At 38.2% G+C, this 18,934-nt stretch overlaps 1 protein-coding gene across 3 annotated transcripts in view; it reads right to left on the bottom strand.

Moving 5' to 3' along the window:
- The window catches only part of LOC103720737 (zinc finger FYVE domain protein), a 38,219-nt gene extending 19,724 nt beyond the window's left edge, over positions 1–18,495 (bottom strand). The window contains exons 1-16 of one of the 3 annotated variants that reach the window (XM_039131280.2): positions 17,416–18,495; positions 15,360–15,504; positions 14,225–14,497; positions 13,919–14,086; positions 13,613–13,828; positions 13,248–13,342; positions 12,408–12,582; positions 10,963–11,375; positions 8,389–8,512; positions 5,579–5,677; positions 5,420–5,491; positions 5,026–5,163; positions 4,247–4,418; positions 3,795–4,162; positions 1,451–1,899; positions 1,028–1,375 (exon numbers count right to left, since the gene is read on the bottom strand). In XM_039131280.2, the coding sequence (XP_038987208.2) occupies positions 1,028–1,375; positions 1,451–1,899; positions 3,795–4,162; positions 4,247–4,418; positions 5,026–5,163; positions 5,420–5,491; positions 5,579–5,677; positions 8,389–8,512; positions 10,963–11,375; positions 12,408–12,582; positions 13,248–13,342; positions 13,613–13,828; positions 13,919–14,086; positions 14,225–14,497; positions 15,360–15,504; positions 17,416–18,242 (4,082 nt within the window). In that variant the 5' untranslated portion in view covers positions 18,243–18,495. The remainder of the gene's footprint in view (positions 1–1,027; positions 1,376–1,450; positions 1,900–3,794; positions 4,163–4,246; positions 4,419–5,025; positions 5,164–5,419; positions 5,492–5,578; positions 5,678–8,388; positions 8,513–10,962; positions 11,376–12,407; positions 12,583–13,247; positions 13,343–13,612; positions 13,829–13,918; positions 14,087–14,224; positions 14,498–15,359; positions 15,505–17,415) is intronic. The other 2 variants (XM_008810606.4, XM_008810615.4) reach the window with 2 other exon arrangements.
- Between the last annotated feature and the right edge of the window lie 439 nt (positions 18,496–18,934).

Genomic DNA, 18,934 nt, shown 5'->3' with positions numbered 1-18,934 from the left:
ATACATACATACATCTACACACACACACACACATATATATATATATATATGTATATGTATGTATGTGTTCATGCAGTATGAGAGTTTCTCTAACATTGACCAAACAATTTGTGCCTGGTTTGCCTGGAAAGACAAATTCCACTGGTGGCTTGCCTTTGGTTCAGTAAAGATCTGCTAAAAAGTATCGCTCCTAAAACTATGACTTTATCAAGATGTCTCCTGCCACCATGTCTGACATCATTTCCATGACCTGTATCAACCTGAAAAATTGTGCATGTTCTTGTCTGAAATTAAGTTTCTTAACAGGGAGAAAATAGTTGCAATATCACTGTAACATAATTGTCAATTAAGCACATATTAAATCCCCTAGGAGCTAGAACTAATACTTGCAGCCAGCAGGCATAGAATTAAGCCCCACAAGGATGAACTTGAGTCCTTACCTGCTGCCAAACGTGAATGCTATAACATTTTAAGTACTTACTGTCTAATAATTGATGTTTTTTTTGGAAAAAATCTATGTATGTCAGCATAGATGGAGCAGGTTTTTATTTTTTTTTATTACTCTATTCCACCCTTGACTTCTTCCATTAAACAAATTTTGATAGTTCCGTTAACTAACAAATTAACCTCAAAAGCTTAAGCTTATAGGGAAAGGGTCAACAATGTCTATCAAGCTGATCACTCCCACCCCCTCACTTGCAGCCCACACCCTGCAGGTGGAGGGGCAACTAAGTCAAGACAGACAAGAATTGGAATAACTGATATATAATTGAACAAATAACTTAATTGGAGGGGCTTCAAACTCATGATGCCAACAAACTCATGATGGCTAAATGTCAACAATGTATATAAGCTTAACAAGTTCATTTCACAGGTGAAAGCATGGCGAATCATAAATAAACAGTATACATTTAGCCAGAGACAGTCATAACTGAAGGGAATATAACATAATAATTAAGGTAGATATAATGTTAGATGATACTTGAAGCATATATACTTAGTAGAACAAAAGTGAAATCAGACATACCTCTCAACAGCTTTTTCATAGGGTCCTTCATTCTCCCAATCAAACGAAAGGAAAACTGTACGGTCAACTTCAACATTGTCAGGTAATGGGGAATTTCGCATGCAGTCAGAAGCTACATGGCCTTGCATTTTAAATTCTGACATAGTTGAAGTAATTTGGCCACTAACAACTGTGTCATCAACTTCGGATTCAGTATCACTTTCAGGGTCACGTAATCGCTTGAAAGAGACTTTTCCCTCAGGCTTAGCTGCAGGGACCTCGGTATTGCTTTTAGCTGCTATTGCAGACTCAGATACTCTGTGAAGGTTTGACTGCATCTGTATCCATCGGTTCAGTGTTGGAAATCTGCTACAAGTTAGAAAGAGAAGTATGACATAGATATCAATAGTTGAATTACCAGCTTAGAGTAAATAAAGTCCTTACCTCTCTGACTGATCAAGAGCAAACTCATAAAACAATCTCTCAACATCAGGTGCTTGCACCCATGCATCATTTAAAGAATTGGAAGCAGGTGATTCAGTGGCAGTAGATAATATGCTACTACCAAAAACACATGCCAAAACTGCCCTTACTGGTGAAAGTTTAGCCAGGTGTTTCACTATATTCAGCTGAAGAGGGTAAAGAGGATTTGCATGTGCTGCTGGGATTGAACCATATGAACTGCCCTTAGCAAAGGGGACTTTGTTCTCCAAACTCATTTGAGGAAAAGTAGGTAAAACTGGTACGCAGGCCCAACCATGACCAGATCGTGGAGGAAAAACTGGTGGCACAGAAGCTGATATAATTTCATGCACAAAATCTACGCCCATAATATCAGCTACCTTTCCAGCCGCATCAGTGCTTCCCCTCTCAAAGACGAGACGAGTAAGAAGCTGAAGTTAAAGAAAAATGACTTGTTAAGGAACACAAGTCCCAACATTCGCACATTAATCTATAATGATTACGTAAATTTTTTTATTTACAATAAGAAATATTTTGTATAATAACTGACTTAGAAAAATATGAACATGTGCTCAGTGGCACTTTACTGCCTTGACTTTCTCCGCAATTTGAGCATGGAACAAAGATCAGCAGAAGTAGCATTCTTGTTTCCATCCAAACCTTCTTTCTCCATTAACAAATTCAAGACAGAGGTTATTGACCTCTTGCTGGTGGATCAGATAATCTTTACCTTGTTATAATATTATTGTTCATTTGATGTTTTCAGTGAGAAGATAACTTTGAAAATTTTACAAGCCACAGCTTGCATGCGTATGTTCAACTCTGGAGATTCAGATTTGATGTCAAAGGAATTAAGCTTTCTCCAGACTAATCATCAATCAGTGCCTAATATCCAATAGGCATAAATACGTCACCAAGTTGGCGGTTTGTTTATGTTGCAATTAGTAGTTAAGTACCCCCTAAATTACAATAAAAATCAAGATTTAAGAGATAGGGCGTAGAATTCATTTAAACCATGCTAGACCTATGGCTTAAAATGTGCAATGCTGCAGGCACCAACACCAATAATGACTGTACCATAAATACCACAAGGAGCATTTGGTGACAGGATTATGCAACCGAAGCATTACAACACATGTACATGTTTGAGTCTATAACTGGCCTGGCGCAGAAACCAAAGGAGGTCAGGTCTGAAAAGACTAACAAAATTTAATGGTAGACCTGCATAGAGAAAACATTGTTTGAAAAAAAAAATGATAAGGGATAACAGCAGCAACAATCACAAGATAGATGGTACTCATCGTTGCATAATCAATGTCAAACTTTCATTATAGTCAATGTCATAATCCTAAACAAAGCTCTAATCAACTAGATTTTTATCAAACCTCGTCAAGTCATGAAAGCAGGCAATTCTTTTGTATACTGCTTGCAGCAGATGAGAACATTGAGTTTGGGTGTAGTCGAGAGCTTAGAGCTCCTCAACCACTGTTGTTAACCATTCTAGACAAGGAACTATTATCAAGGTTTAAGGGCTAGCTAATCATGAACGACTACAGGAAGAAATTTAATTTTTTATAAGTCATTCATAAGAATGTATAATCAATTGTGCCTAAAAATAAAGACATGACAAGGCAAGACCGCCGTACAGGTGAGACAGGCATACATTGGTAGGAGGCACTGGTGTAACATCAACAGAAAAGAAAATTTTCATAATGGGCATAGGGGAAAACAACATAGAGGATGCTTGCAGTCAAGAGATAAAACTCCATAAGTATTAGGAAAATATTACAGCATTGTTGATAGCAAGCATGGATGAGACCATATGGACCAAGTGCCATCTTATATTCCATGCCAAATATAACACTTCCAACAATCCAACCTACTCTTCTTCATCTCCATGCCAAAACAACACAATTCATTTAATGCTTTTGGAATCTCACATATCTTTCAAGTACAAAGACACTGTCCCTGGTGAACCATTTGCTGTAATAATCTATAACTTCATCAACAAATTCATTTCACTCCATTCCTTTTCATTATCATTTATAGACCCCATCTCTTTATAAAAATGCTATTTTAGAATTCTATAAACCTTCTCCATATCAGTATAAAAACAAATTTGAAAATTACTTGTACAAAACATAATGGGTCTCTTAGAGAAAATATTTATAGGTTTCTCTTGGTTCAACAAAAATAGCATGCCTATAGAAACAAGTCAAGAAATATCAGAATGGCATAAAAATAATATCATAAACAAATATTGCAAATATCTGGACAGGGTTGAAACTAGTAAGAGATGAGAAGGGAAATGTATAGGCTTCCTTACATCTTTTGGCCATTCATATACTAGTGAGAAGAAGTTGAAGTCATGAGTTGTGTCAGTTCCATCAACTATGTCACCAATTGTTGCAATATAGATTATAAAGGTCGAAAGGTATGTAGATGGCTTGGAAGGTACAGGACCAAAAAACCTTTTCCCAGAATCCTTCATATCATAACCAGCAATCTCGGCACCACCTTCACCAGTTGCCAAACCTTTTGATGCTGGTTTGAAAACTTTGAGTCCAAGTCCAACAACTGCACCCTTCTGAGAAATCAAAGGAGTTTTTTTATCATAATAGAAGCCTTCTCCTTTTAGATGATTACTGTCTGCATCTTCATCAGCAACAGCTCTTGCAAGATTATGAAGCTTACCTGAATTTAACAAGAAATACAATATTTGTTATGATGTTAACATTATGGGAGACAGGTAAAAACATGATATACATATGACCTAACATGCGTTCTCAACAATACCACTCAAGAACTGGCGCTTTCCTTTATGAGCATCATCAATCATCTGTTGTAAAATTACAAGAGCACGTTGCCTTTGTCCTTGTCTGTTAGGTTCATTTGACAGAGGTGTAGTCATATCTCCTGCGAGAATTTCTTGAAGGGTTGGAGATTTTTCCTAAAGATAAAGGTGTAAGGTAAAAGTTAATATATGCAGCATTCATCATGAAAGATCACCATAAGTCAGATTTTTGATTCTATAGAGAAGTGATGACACATCATTGTCATCCTAATAAATTTCCTAGGCGTAAAATGAAGACTTGTGAGGGGCTTCATACGACTATACAGACTTCTAGAATGGATAAATTGCAGAACCAGGTATTGGAATGGAGAGGGAGCACAGAGATGGTTAAAATAACTTTTAAAAGAGAAATACAAAAATTCACCTATTTATTGTTTCTCCACTTTCTTAAATTTGAAAAACATTGACAACTATATGAAGGATTTTGAAATTTGTGATTTTGGATGATCCAGCCCTTAATAGGAATCTCTGGCAAAGAAAGGATCCATAGTAGATGGCACAGAGCTGATTCGGTTCCACTGTGGACTACACAAAATGGCAGAACAACACAAATAACAAAATATAAAATAACTTGATTCCTAGAAATTTCCTGAAAAAGGTACTGAAAAGAAAGTGCCATTAAAAAAGGAGTTTTCTTTAAATAAATGAAGCATATCAGAAAAGAGAGGATCTACCTGCCAGTCTATTAGTTAAAAAAACTAACCTGTTCCAAGAGATCATGCAGGCATTGGAGAACACGTCTTGTTACGGAAATAATTGCAACTTCTTGGATCTGATCCCAATAAACAGAACCCATCTTGGGGGAGCAACCTGGAAATATCTCAGATAGCATACTCCTAGCCTGCACATGCAAATAACTTATAAGAAGATACAAGGAGATTTTTGTGTGCCAACATAGCGAATATTAAAATTACAACAAGGAATTCTGTCCTTCTTGACTGCCAACAGAGACAGTCCCAAGCAGTGCGAATAAAGAACGGCCTAGTAAAAAAGCAAATTTAATGTTCCTGCAATGTTTTTGTCCTTTTTTTGGTACACAATGTTTATATCCTTTGGTGTCCACTTTGACCAGAAGGAAAGATTTAGTTAATACTTGCCTGGTCAAGAAGCAATTTGCACATATCCACAGACCTAGCAGAAGTTGCTGCAACATCAATGCAAAGAAGAATCTGAAAGGAGATATGTCTTTCAGGCTATAATTGCAATTGCAACTAAAAATATGAAAAAATATAGACCACCATCTTTTTAGTACTTACTGCACCTAAAGGACCTAATTGACTACGGAAGGATGAGATATCTAACTTCAGGGCAGCATTTGGAGTTCCCTCTGCAAAACGGGATACTGCATCCTCAACCTGGAAAGAACTATGAGACAAGTTACTTTCCGTAGCAAAACAGTGAAAGTTTCACCCAATCTATCAATTGAAAATCAACATCTCATAAAACAAAGCCAGCATAATGAAAAGAATATATGAAATGAAATGTGTGCATTTAAGCTAATAGCAGTACAGCAGTACAGCATCTTGGGATGCATGGAGCAGCAAGACAATGCAAATGCCTTGAATCGTTACTAGTTCTCGCAGAAGCAGCAAATTTTATTGCATCCTGATTCCTCATCCTTCTTCACCACCATTCTGCCCGTCAAGGGCTAACTTTTTAGTCAGAACAGCAAGCCTTAAGAAGGTTCTCAACCTCAGGTCTCATCCTGCCTCAGAAATTCCAACCCCACTTCTAGCTGGCCTTAATTTGGTCTTCATAAATTCTGAAGACTCCGTTATTTAACTGGTCCTTTATTAATTTGCCAAGCATGCATGTAGGTATCTGACCAATCTCATGCAAAGGCACAATCCAATATGAGCAGGATGAAATAAACCGGCCAAAAAAACAAAAGCCAACCTTCAATAACTTCTGTTTGCTTTCTAGTTCAACCATACCTTTCTTCTGGACTTTAGTTCAATTGAAGCAAGCCACTTTGGGAAAGTATCATAAGATCCTCCATCATGTTAAAACTGTATTCAATCCCAGTAAATGTTTTATTTAGTAAAGCATTCATTGAATGGTCATCGACAAAGGTTGTACAGTTAATTGCCATTTGCATTGGATTGTGACCTGTAGCTTTTAGATTGTGAGTTGTAAATCATGTCTATAAATTAAGTGATTTTCTTTGAAGTAAATTAGATTACTTTTGGAACCAATTATGCTTCTCAAGTGAACCAGCTCCAGACCATTTTCTTGTTAACTACACTATATAGTACTATGCGCTGCAACTTAGTTCCAATTTTTCTTCCTGGCTGGGTGAGTCCATCAAGTTTACAACAAGCAAACCCAGATTAAACAGCTCAGTTACAGGTTCAAATATAACTCCGTTTTCAATCTTAATCTGATAATTATCTAGAACAGCCCAACATAATGTGGATAATTCAGAATAATTCCCATGCAGTAAGTAAATTAAGTCAAGATGGAGACTTAAACATGTAACACAATCCCGTTATGTCTGACATATTAACCCCAACCCAACTCACTGCAGCAGTATTCTTGGCTCTCAAGAAAATCATTGGCAACATGATACATGCATACCTGCATCGATATTCTTCTATGATTTCTATATACCCAAGCTTGCATTGTCATGTGCTTTTTTATATTTTTGGCAAGACTATGTTGCTTTTTGGTAAGAGTTGTCATGTCTTCTATTAGTACATGTTTGAATATGCAATTAGAGTGTATTGAAATCCAGAAATATATTAATTAAGACCAAGGAACATGAGTGGAGGCAGGAAAGGAGCTAGATGGGCAGAATAATACATCTTATGTTGCTTGTTATTCAAAATGGCATGAAAGCAGAAAAGGAATGAGAGAGGGAGCATTGGAAATAGGTCAACACCATACTTTCTCATTCATTCCTTCTAAGCGACGACATATCCATTGGTTACAACCAAGGTTTGCCGAACCGGCTCCCGGACAACGTGGCAACCGGTTCCAGCTGTTCTCGGGCCGGTACCGACCGGTATGCATGCATACCGATCATGTACCGGTCTGGTACGTAATTTTCTTTTTCGCAGTGTGGTGGGAAAGCATGTGGCCGAAAGGGCCACGCGCGTGGAGCAGAGTGCCCGCACCAAAAAAAAAAACCTACCAGTTCGTACCGAACCAGTTTCGATGCGAACCGAATCCTTGATTATAACAAAGTAGTAATAATGCTTCAATTCAAGGAAAGAAAGGACAGTAGCAGTCTGATTGGGTTAGAAGATCAGATCATGAGATGATTATATTGGCATACCTGTAATTAAGAAGGCATATAACTGAGATTATCTTTTATTGATGTGGTTGTATTTATTTGTATAAATGAGCATATCATATAATGGCATTTGAAATAATCAAAGGATCACAATAAGTTGTGATTTTAAGGGCAAAAAGTTACAATTCAATACAGATGCAGTAGAAATTCTATATGCATTTTAAGGAACCAAGAATTCTAAATAACCAGGATTGAATAAATTTCTAAACAGAGAATTTTCATTTTTTTTCATTATCCTTCCCAATCTTTGACCTTAAATTATCATAATAGCCAAGGTGGTCACTATATACAGCTATCTTATCACTTCTTATGACATTCAACATACAAATGAATTTTAAATCATAAAGAGTTATACATGTATTAAATTGTTGTAGGTCAGACAAGACGAATCAAGATCGATCATTTTCTACAGAAGACACTATTTTTTTTCTAACTTGCAAAGGTTTAGTAGGATGAGCACAAACTAAACATAGTCATATGGCAGAAGTAAATGCATATCTATAGTCAAACACTATTCAAGGCAACTGTTAAATAATAACGCACTTATTACTATAGTATATCCTCCAAAATCCTACTTCGCAGAGCTTGCTAATTGTGTCTGGAGATAAAATTATGGTTTGATTTAAGAAAGTCAAATTTTGAAATTAACTATAAAGTGAATAAGCACCTATAGAAATTTATTTAGCCAAGAACATTATAAATAGCTGCACATGAAGGGCTTACATTCTAACATTGACACAGACAATGGGGTTGCAAGTTGAGGAACAATACCGATGCTCTTCTGAAAGCACCAGCTACCCATTCAGCAAGTTCGAGAGCTGCTTTATCTTCTGGAGGCAAAGAAAACCGGTTAACAGCTTCTTCCCCTATGTCATACTTTGCCCTTTGCATGCAACTGCTCGATGAATATAATAGAAAATCAACATCATCAGAAAAATCTGGAACAAAGAACAAATATGAATCCAAAATTTCTTCTCAATAACATATTAATATATATAGGAAACAATTACCATATTATTTAGGGATTAAAGACAAACATATAATAAATCAAGCCCTCTATCCTAATCATGGTATGCCGTAACGTATCGGACATACCGTACCATATCAGTTCGGTACTGGTACCGGTACGGGTACCGGTACGGGTACCGGTACGGGTACCGGTACCGGTACGCGGTACCGGTACGAATGGTGTACCGACCCTCGGTACGTCAAAAAAACTCTGTATCATACCGTACCAATTCTATGCTAGTGTGGCACCGGTACAGGGTTCGGTACTGGTACGGCGAACCTTGGTCCTAATAATAGGGAGATGTAATGTATCAGAAAAAAATCAATATGACCAGAAATAACTCGTTTCTGATAATAAAAAACAAGAAGTGAGCTGATATTTTGAATCTTGGAGTCCTCATCTATATGGCAATGTGTTTCCACAAATGGTAGTTATTATTAGACTAAGTCAAACATTTTTGGCCCTTGTCACTCAAGTGAGGATCTTCTATGCAGGATCACTAGAAATGCACTCAAAATCAGACGGATTGCTGATATCCAAACAATTATGAAAACTAATGTTTGTATTGCTAGAGCAGTGTTGTGAATATTACTCCAACCTCCAGCTATTTGCATTCGGTTCCAAGGTCCTTGTGTGGAGAACCACATTTCACAAGCTAAAACTAAAGCAGTACATGCTCCAGTTTTCATTTTTCAACAGCAGATAAAACAATATCCATTAAGAAGGCTACTATCAGCAAGTCCTGCGAGCTGTTCTTTATAGTCATTAGGCATTGTTTTGTCCTTTCAAGAGGTTCCGTTCATTGAATAGCAGGACACATTTGCATGGTGATTTAAGGTGTTCATAGGGTGCCATGTCCTTTAGAGAGCTAACGCTATAATACATCAGAATTCTAGTTCCACTTGGCTAAAGCTAGTTGAAGTGGTCAAAAAGTGTTCAAATCCTAGCCAACTTTCTATAAGAAGCTAACAGATATTTGCTATCAACAAAAACAAGAAGGCATTTGCTGGAAAAGAAGTGAGTTACATCAGGGAAAAGATACTGCAAACAATGGGATAAAGGAGCAAGAGTGCTCTATAAATGATGTACGGTATCATCTCTAGCACCCTCCACTAAGGCCATGAGTAATGAGCAATGATGTTTTTCTTTATGTTAACTGGGTTGTGAATTCAAGGTTCTAAGTATCGGCAGGACGGGGGGGTGTCCGGGCCACCCATTCCATTCCTGTGAGAAAACGAGACTGGGACAGGGTCCGGACTCCGAAACTCATCAATGCGGGGAAAGAAGAAGAAAAATATGGAAAGAAAGAGGAAGGAAAGATGAAGAAAAGGAAAAGTGAAAGGAAAGAAGAAGAAAAAGGAAAGAAACTTGGGAAGGGAGAAGAAAAGAATGAAAGGAAGGAAAGAAGGAAGAAAGGAATGAGAGAAGAAGAAAAAGGAAAGAAAGAAAGACGCAAGGGGAGGGATAAGAAAAAGAAGATGAAAAAGGAAAGGTAAGGAAAAAGAGAGGAAAGAGGGAAGAAAGGAAAGAAAGAAGAAAAAGAAAAAGAAAGAAAAGGAAAGGAAAGAAGGGGAGAGAGACAGAGAGTACCTACTGAACTCTCGACCGAGATTGGAGTCGGGATGCGGCGGGATAGAGGGGCATCCCGGTTTCTCCCACAAGATTTAAAACCTTGGTTGTGATATATGTTGCCATAATTATATTAGGGAAAAGATACTGCAAACTATCAACTCTAGCATCCACCGGAAACATGAGCAAAGAGATGGTTTGCATGCTACATGGGTTTGATATGGGTTGTGACATGGGTTGACATAGTGCAGGAGGAGAAGAAATGTTGGAGTTCATTTGGAGTCGTAACATCTATTGCAAGTCCATAAGTGATGCTACTTCAGCCAATACCGAGTGACAGTGTAGTCATTTCTTCTCCTCTAACCAGATATACCAACCTTCACCTCCAAGTACATCAGCCTGATTAGTGGTGCTTCTCCAACCTTGTATGCCACCTTGAGCTAAAATTGAAGTAGAACATTTCTGGCCATGCATGCCATGGAGTACTTATTTCATGACCATGGAACATTATTAGCCCAACAAAAAAACATCACAAATGACTTCCAAATAATAGATGTTGCAAGAGAACAAAAGCAGGGGGGGAACAAAAAGCTACCAAAGGATCATTTTACTGAAAATTTTGATGTAATATGAATATACTATTAATAAAAAATCAACTATAAAGTTCCTGCATATAAAATCTAAAACCGATTTTGTGAGGCACAATTAGAACAATGTGATGAACGACAAAAAAATAAGTTATGAAATGCAAGTCTCAACAAACTCACAGATTTAACAATTTGGAAGGAGCAGCACGTAAAATAACCAAGGCCTCCTTCCAAGTCCATTGTTGTCCAGATAAAGGTTGAAGGCGCTGCAAAATGGACAAGCGCCATTCCCAGTCTTCGATAAAATGTTTAGCATTAGATAGTCTCCATTCTAAAGCCTGTCTTGCTGCAGTTGCCAGACCACTATTCAATGTGGGCTCTACTTCAGGGACAATTTCTGGCAGATTGCGGTGCAATATAGCAAGTAGCAGCTCAGTAAAAGCTACCACCACCTGGTTTCCACCTTCACGTGAAGAACTATGATCAAGCTGCTCCCAAGAGACAGAAGAGCTTTGGGACGAGGCAGATTGTGTCAAATCAACAGATATTTCTTCCAACAGTAATAGTAATGTTACAATGCTAACCATGAATATCTGCATTGGGAACAGATAAACAGCAAAGTTAATTTGTTTAAGCAAACAAATAAGACTTGAGAGAGACGGATGTATTAGTAGAAACAGAAAACATTGAAAAGAATTAATACAACATTAACGCAAGGCAGATTTTTTACCGAAACTGTAATGGAGAAGTTGTGTCCCAGCTATCTGCATGGATTTTATAAATCATTTTTTGCTATTTATTCCTATCAAGAGATACATTTTCTAACAACATTTTTTGTCTTCATCAGAATGCTACTTTAGTCTATTTCTGTCATATCATCAGCATATAATATACACCATGACACCTTGTAAATCCTAATGCAGTACAGGAAAGAAGAGAAAATATTTTCCATTTTTTGAATTACCATAATACCCCTAATTAGATTTCTTCATTGGACAGTTTTCCCACTCTTAGTCTCGGGAAACTCTTTCTAATACGAGGCATGTCATCACTAGGATTCCATTCTAATTCCAGCCCAAAGAATCTCTTTTTACTTAAAACCCTAATCCTAAAAACTTTTGATAAATTTGTCAGATTGTTTTTCAACATTCTGATTTTTATCTCTAGATGAATCATTCTCAAATGCTGAACTTGTGAGTATGCTAATGCTAAGAATAAAGTGAGGCACATGCTAGTATGAAAAGTCAGTCTATCCATGACAACCTGAAAGAGATACGGATTAGAACAAATGCTTGGTGTAGGCATTCTACAGTTAGGCATATGGTAAATGCATATCATTGACTAAAATACAATGATATTCTTCTTCCAAACATGCATGAGTGTGGTTATCTCACTATGCAAGAAAAGAAGAGACAAGAACAACCAAAATTAGAATAAAGATGAGACCAAGCTAATTGTCTCCATTTTCAAATACATTCAAGCGCTGCTATTCTATTTGCAAGCTAAACATTAATTTTGTGCCAAGAAGACAATGGATAACAATATTAGGAGAAAAGAAACCACAGCTTTAGGATACATAAAATGAATAGTAGGGCTACAACATAATTGAAAAGGAACTTACTCACCTTGCGAGGAGCATTACTGATAGATTCCATATGATTTTGCATGTCTTTCAAGTATGACATAGCTATACGTGATTGATTGTCAAGTTCACCGCCGACACTTTGCTCCATGGATCCTAGAGCAAAGACAGCCGACTCAAGAGCATACCGCATGTGCATAAGTTCAATATCTTGCATTCTGCCATTTACATTATGCTAACATTTAAGAACCTCAGCAAGTGACAGATAAAATCAGGAATGTTAGTGCACCCTCAGATGAAAGCTTAGCAACTAATGTTCACTGACCAGTTTTGAAGAGTAAGCACTAATTACTAAGTAGTAATAACAAGTACAGAATTTGAGTTCGAACCTATCCATGTTTGCTTATTTGCAAACCAGGAAAAAGGTACTAGTATGGTATTGAGGTTCAGTACTATGCAAGGGCCAAATTGGCTTGTACCGAGCGAAACTAACTGGTTCCGCTTGGTTTCATGTTGTACTGCCCCGTACCATCCGGTTTCGGATGGTACCATGGCTGGGTAAGAGAGAAGGTCTCCTGTCCTTATATTAGTAAAAGAGCCATATCGTACCATACCAGGTGTATTGTACTATATTAGTAAGATACTAACACAATACCTAGTACTGGTACAACAAACCTTGTCTAGTACCTTTGCATATAGAAGGTAGATAGTGCAACTAAAGCAAGCTAAGTAGGCCAAGGATGGGTCTTAAGGTCATATCACAATTTCAACATAGCCCAAGTTAAAATCCATCATATCAATTTCCATGAAACTGTGTTGTAAGCAAAATACACATATGTAGTGTTGGTATTCAACAAAGGCCAAAGCATGTAGAGATTTGCACCTCTTCCAGGCAGCAGATGTTGAAGCGATAGGCTGCATGCTAATAAGCTTGATTGCATCTTGAAATTTTATCCCAGGAACTACGTCGAACAAGACCTTTAAGAAAATTATGATGTCAAATTCATTTACAAATCCACTGTCTGATAGCCATGTCATGTTACAACTAAATCTTCAACAACAACAACAAAAAAAAAGGAACATATTACTAAGACAGTTACCCCAACAAATGTAATAAGGGCAAAGCTAAGAATACAACCATAATTATCCTCAAATAACAATTAGACTGTGAAGTGTGAACTAAACTCATCAAACTGATTTTCGTATGAAGTTCTCTACAGGGTTCCATATGTGAAAGCGCATACTTACCCTCATAGGAGTTTGAACAGCTAGTCGCTCGAGTATGAAGTTCTCTACAAAAGGGTCTAAAACTTCAGGCTCATGTTCATCTACAGCTTGCTTATTTTGAGAAAAAAGCAAGGAGTTCCTCAGATTCCAGGACTGCCCAGAATTCACACAAGCAACAAAGAAAGAAAGATCCAGGTGAAAGCATAAGAGATCGCAAAGGTACTCCACGCATGATATCTGTCAATAAAAGTTGCCACATGAAACTGGAAATAAAGCAATTTAGCAAAAGATCACAGTCCAAAAATACTAACATATAAAGAAGATTACCTCGTCAGACTGTTTCTCATAAAGAGGAAATTCTTCCAGCCTCAGGACCTGTGACTTACTTGTCCACAACAGCTTCATCAACTTTCTTCTTGCTGCTGTCTTACCAGACAACAGATCCCACCCTAAGACAGCTACCAGCGGCTGAAGAAGGGGAAACAGTGAAAGAATCTACATACAGTCACTTGCCCTCAGTTAGTGATAGAATAGGTTAAAGCAAGTTAAAAGACTAAATTGTTATGGCAAGAACTTAATCCAAGAAAATGGAGAAAAAATGTAGCGCAGATATACAAGGAACATCCCACATACATCACTAGCCTCTTGAAGTTGTTCCCTCCTAATAGCAGACAAAGCTGTATCCATAATACATTCCAGGACATGTGTTCCAGATATTCGTGCATAGTGGTACAGGTCTCTCATGCAAGATCTGGCTGCAATGCTTGAAGCAGTTTTGCCTTCTAAATTAGGAACATTTTCCAAGGCTAGTGTTGTCAGATACTTCTTAAGAGGCAGAGGGATCCCATCAGCATCAGAAACTCTGTGCTGTTCAATTTCCTGACAAAACGCTTCATCATGAATGACCTGGTAGATAAAAAAACAAGAAGTTAAAAAATAATGTTCTATTCAAGATATAATGTGTTCATATAAATTTCAGATGCCATATGATGCAAAACCATAATTAGCTCCAAAAGAGGACCAGTCAAGTGGACTAGTCTCGGTAAAGCAAAAGACATCACAACAACGAAACCCCATCTCCCAGCCACAATTAGTTCTTTAGTCTTTTTTACCCACTACCCCCTGTAGCAAGTTCAGACTAATTTCCTCGTCTTCTTCATCTTTTTGGAAGTTGAGATTAATGCAACAGTGCAGTTAATCCAGAACATCTAGACTTTAAGTGCCACAGCTGCCGATGATATACATATATATGTATGTATGTATGTAACAAGCTTAGAACCTCAATTCCAAGAAGGAATTTTAGAATTACAAACCAATGTTAGCATGAGGTAAATATCTGATTTTGTGCATCAAGCTATCAGCAATGAAGCAAGAAAGAATTTCATAATAGGAAATAAAGGGTTGGTGCAGCCCAATTTTATAACTGCGTTGAGGGTTCTCAGTTATGATTACTACACACGGAAGTTCATCCAAGATAACCAATGACATGGCACTTAAGCAAGACCATTTTGGGTTGTACAAACAAGAACTGATAGAAGATGGTAACTTCAGTGCATAATTTTATAAATTAGAAGTAAAAGCTAACAATTGTAAACTTTGGGAAGGTTTTTCAAAATTTTGAAGGAAAAAAAACCTTCAGGAGAACATAGAAAGATTACACAAAATTTTGCAAGCATCAAGACAAGATATATTGTCAGATGTTACAAGCTAACTAGATACTGCAGGATGTAACAATCTAGTGAACATGATTAACAGCAGAATTCATCACCTGAATCATCTGCACGAGCTGTATGCAACTGGATGAAAGAGCTTCAGCATACATCATCATCATTCTATTTTGTGCATCCAACCAAGTTTCTCCATAATAAGTATTTTGAGACCGAGCCTTCTTGATAAGAACTTGCATCGCCATCCTATAATGGAAAAACACTTTACAAGTTAATGGTAGGATATAGCATGTGAGTTCCTATACATCTTGCCAAGCAGCAGATTAAGAAGAAGAGATTGGCTCCAGCAAAGTACCAAATAGGTTCAAGAAATATGGAAACATCTAATAAGTTTCTCCGACACCATAAACCATACTTTACTTGATAACTTTGTCAATGCCAAACTGTATTCTACTTGCATAGCTTTGTTGATGCCGGAGCACCTCGGACCCACTTGCTAGACAAGTGGGGTTGAGCCAAAACCGGACACAAGATTGGACTACATGGGTCATGGGACCGTGCCGGGCGCACATGCCTGCCACATGGGTTATGGATCCTGTATGCACGGGTCACAGCTCCCATACGCACTGGTTTTGGAACCCAACCAAAGTTTTGTCTTGTCGGAAAAGTTTAATGTTAGTTAATTTTACAAAGTTATGATTTTTGAGAACTTTTTTTTTTGAGAACTTTTGATGTCATTGGGAAAGTTAGTAGTTAAGGTTCTTTGAGTTAGAATAGAATTTGGAATTCCACATTGGAAAGTTGAAGAAAAGAGTCCTTTTATAGTATTTATAAATACTCCCACCGGGGCTCCTCTTATGATCTCCTATGTGAATTGTTCTTGCTTTCTATCTATTCTCTCTCTGCTCCCTTTTGGTGGATTCCTAAGGTTTACGACTGAGTATGTGAGAGTTGTATGCTTGGAGTGACCAGCCAATGGGGCATTTTCGACCTTAGAAGAAAGTGATCCGTCCCTACTACTTTTGCAACTACCTTCCATCTGTTCTAACACCTTGTCCCATACATGCCGTAATGGGGTTTCTACCTCGTCATAATCGGTTGCATCGACATATCCTCCCTCCTTTGAGTTTTCAGCCCAACACCTCTCAGCATCATTTGTCAATCACTAAATGACACAGAACCTAGAGACAGGCATGTGACAACATTATATCTTGATACATTCCATGATTTATTACAGGGGAACTCTAAAAGTAGAAAGTATGGATAGCCAGTTTATGGTAGTATAGAACAACAGATTACATAAAAAACCTCTTGAGCCATAATAAAAATAAGTCCTTGAAACGATTAGGATAATGAAATACAAGAAGAAGAAAAGAAAAACATCAGTAATATTACACTTTTCTCAAGATGTAATACGGTTTTGACTGACTATATCTTACTGTATATGTTGAATTTTTTTTTTCTGAAGTCAAAAACCAATATATTCTACAAATACAAAATTCAGAATTTGAAAAATGACCTTTAATAACTTCAGACAGAAAGACCTAAACCAAAGTATAGTTCATTCCTTGTATTGATTTAATCTTCTAAACAAACATGTATCAAAATCTTTTCTTTTTTTTGTTCCTATGAGTGATGTCAGTGCAAAACTTGCATATGGTTTAATTGTGGTAAGAATGCATCTGACTTGATCCTGATGCATACATCATGTATTGCAACTACTCTCTCTCATGCCTCAATCTTAAAGCAACTTTAAAGCGACAGATTTAGTGGTCTAAAATCCTCTGTCAGCTTCTAACAATGAAAAGTAAAATTGAAGAATAAATATCAAATCTGCGGCAATCAATGTTAAAAATATCAGATCATATATGTTATACACCACAGGAAAATTTAATACAACACATTTTGAACAAGCTGGCTAAGCAACAGGACAGATAACTAGAATTCAAGATTACCAGGCTAACTATGACCTATCAAAAGCTAAACACTTGATCACCCAACTCACTTCTGCAGATTGGGAGAGGGGGGAGTATAGCAATGCTGAAAACAAAGTAATATCTAGAAAAAGCCTTGAAGTAGAGATTGTACTGCAGTAAAAATTGAAGTTAAGAAACATTTAAACTACTTTGACATAAATGACTTTTTTGAACGACTTACTTATACTCGGTCTCCTCGACTCCATAACCTTGATGAAGAAAACGGAGGTGAGAAAAGGCTCCATCCAAATCATCCGTCTCTGCGGCTTCCTTCAAAGCATCCAAATGTGCCATCTGAACACTCCGCTGTATCCGACCAAGAACCTCCAACTCCTCAAGAGTCGAACTTAAGCTGCCCATGGCTTCCGTTCGGACACTGATCGCCAATTCTGAATCATAGGGTCGGGATGGGTGGGCTTGCCTCTGAATGTTCCCACACAGGGCATCAAGAACTTCCGCGTTATCAAGAAAAATCCTCCACAGACCCCTCAATTCAACTTCAGACACCAAAGAACCCTCATCAAGAACCTCGACATCACGCTCTGTATCGCCCTTCAATCTCCAAACACCTAAACCTAATATCTTGTTCAAGATCAGTACAGAATCTTTATTTACATCAGGGGTTTCCCCTTTCTCATCAACATCCGGATCCCGAGATCGGTTCTTCAAGATTTCGGAGACTTTCGACAAGATAAGTTGGATCAAGAGAAGGAACTCAACCTTGACGCCAAGAATCTCGGGATCGAATCTCCATATCGAGGCCGAATCGTCGAATTTGATCAGCTCTAAGGCGGAAAGCCATGCGAGTTGGGAAGGAGAACTACAGGTGCTCGACCAAAGGACGCCGTCGATCCTTCCACCTTTCGAGACGATGGCCCGGAGAATTTCTAGAGCGAGATCCGGATTCCGCTTCCGGAGGCTGAGGAGCGACGCGCGGAGCGCTTCGAACTGGCCGAGGAAGAGGTGATTCGCGACAACTCGAGAGAGAATGGCGATCTCCTTCTCCATTGTCGCGACGATGATAGAGATCAAGGAAAAACTAGGGTTAGGGTTTTATAGGGGAAAAGAAGAACGACTCCATGGTCGCTTAGAGCTCTCTTTTACGCTTTTCTTGGAGCGCACCGGCGGCGGAGGGGGAAAACGGGGACGTACGGCGGTGGGGAGGGGAATTGGGGATTTTATAGGCACCGGATGGTTCCGGATTCGCGTCGGCTGTCCCGCGGGACAATATAGCGGTTGTTGCTTACTGGAGACGCGTCACGCGTGTTGCGGCATCGCACGGGTAGTTTTATGCCGGCGGTTGCCCCAGCACGCGCATCAGATGTTCCGCGAGACAGGGTAGGCAGAATTTTGGCAGCCGAACCTGGCGACGAGGGAACTCCTCCGATCCATGATTGGGCCCCGTGGAACGAAGGAAGGCTGCGCTCACAAGGGAGGCGGCGCTGATGAGCCATGATACCTGTCCCGAACATGGCATCGAAACAAAACCTCGAGTCATATGGCGCGAGTGAATTGGCTCAGTTTATAAAACACAAATCATATTTAATATTAGATTTTTTTAATTTATTATAAATATTTATTTTACTCTATTATGTCAACCTTGTAATATGTACATTTCATATTTTCCAACTTATTTTTTTCATCGCCTATATCTCCTTGCCCCATCTTTTTCTATCCCATGTTTACCTATAAGATCAAAG

Source organism: Phoenix dactylifera, chromosome 9, assembly GCF_051530095.1.
Source record: "Phoenix dactylifera cultivar Ajwa chromosome 9, Ajwa_hap1_PhDact_Kaust_v1.1, whole genome shotgun sequence".
In the NCBI taxonomy this organism is placed as follows: Eukaryota; Viridiplantae; Streptophyta; class Magnoliopsida; order Arecales; family Arecaceae; genus Phoenix; species Phoenix dactylifera.
This window is presented reverse-complemented; position numbering and strand designations above follow the sequence as displayed.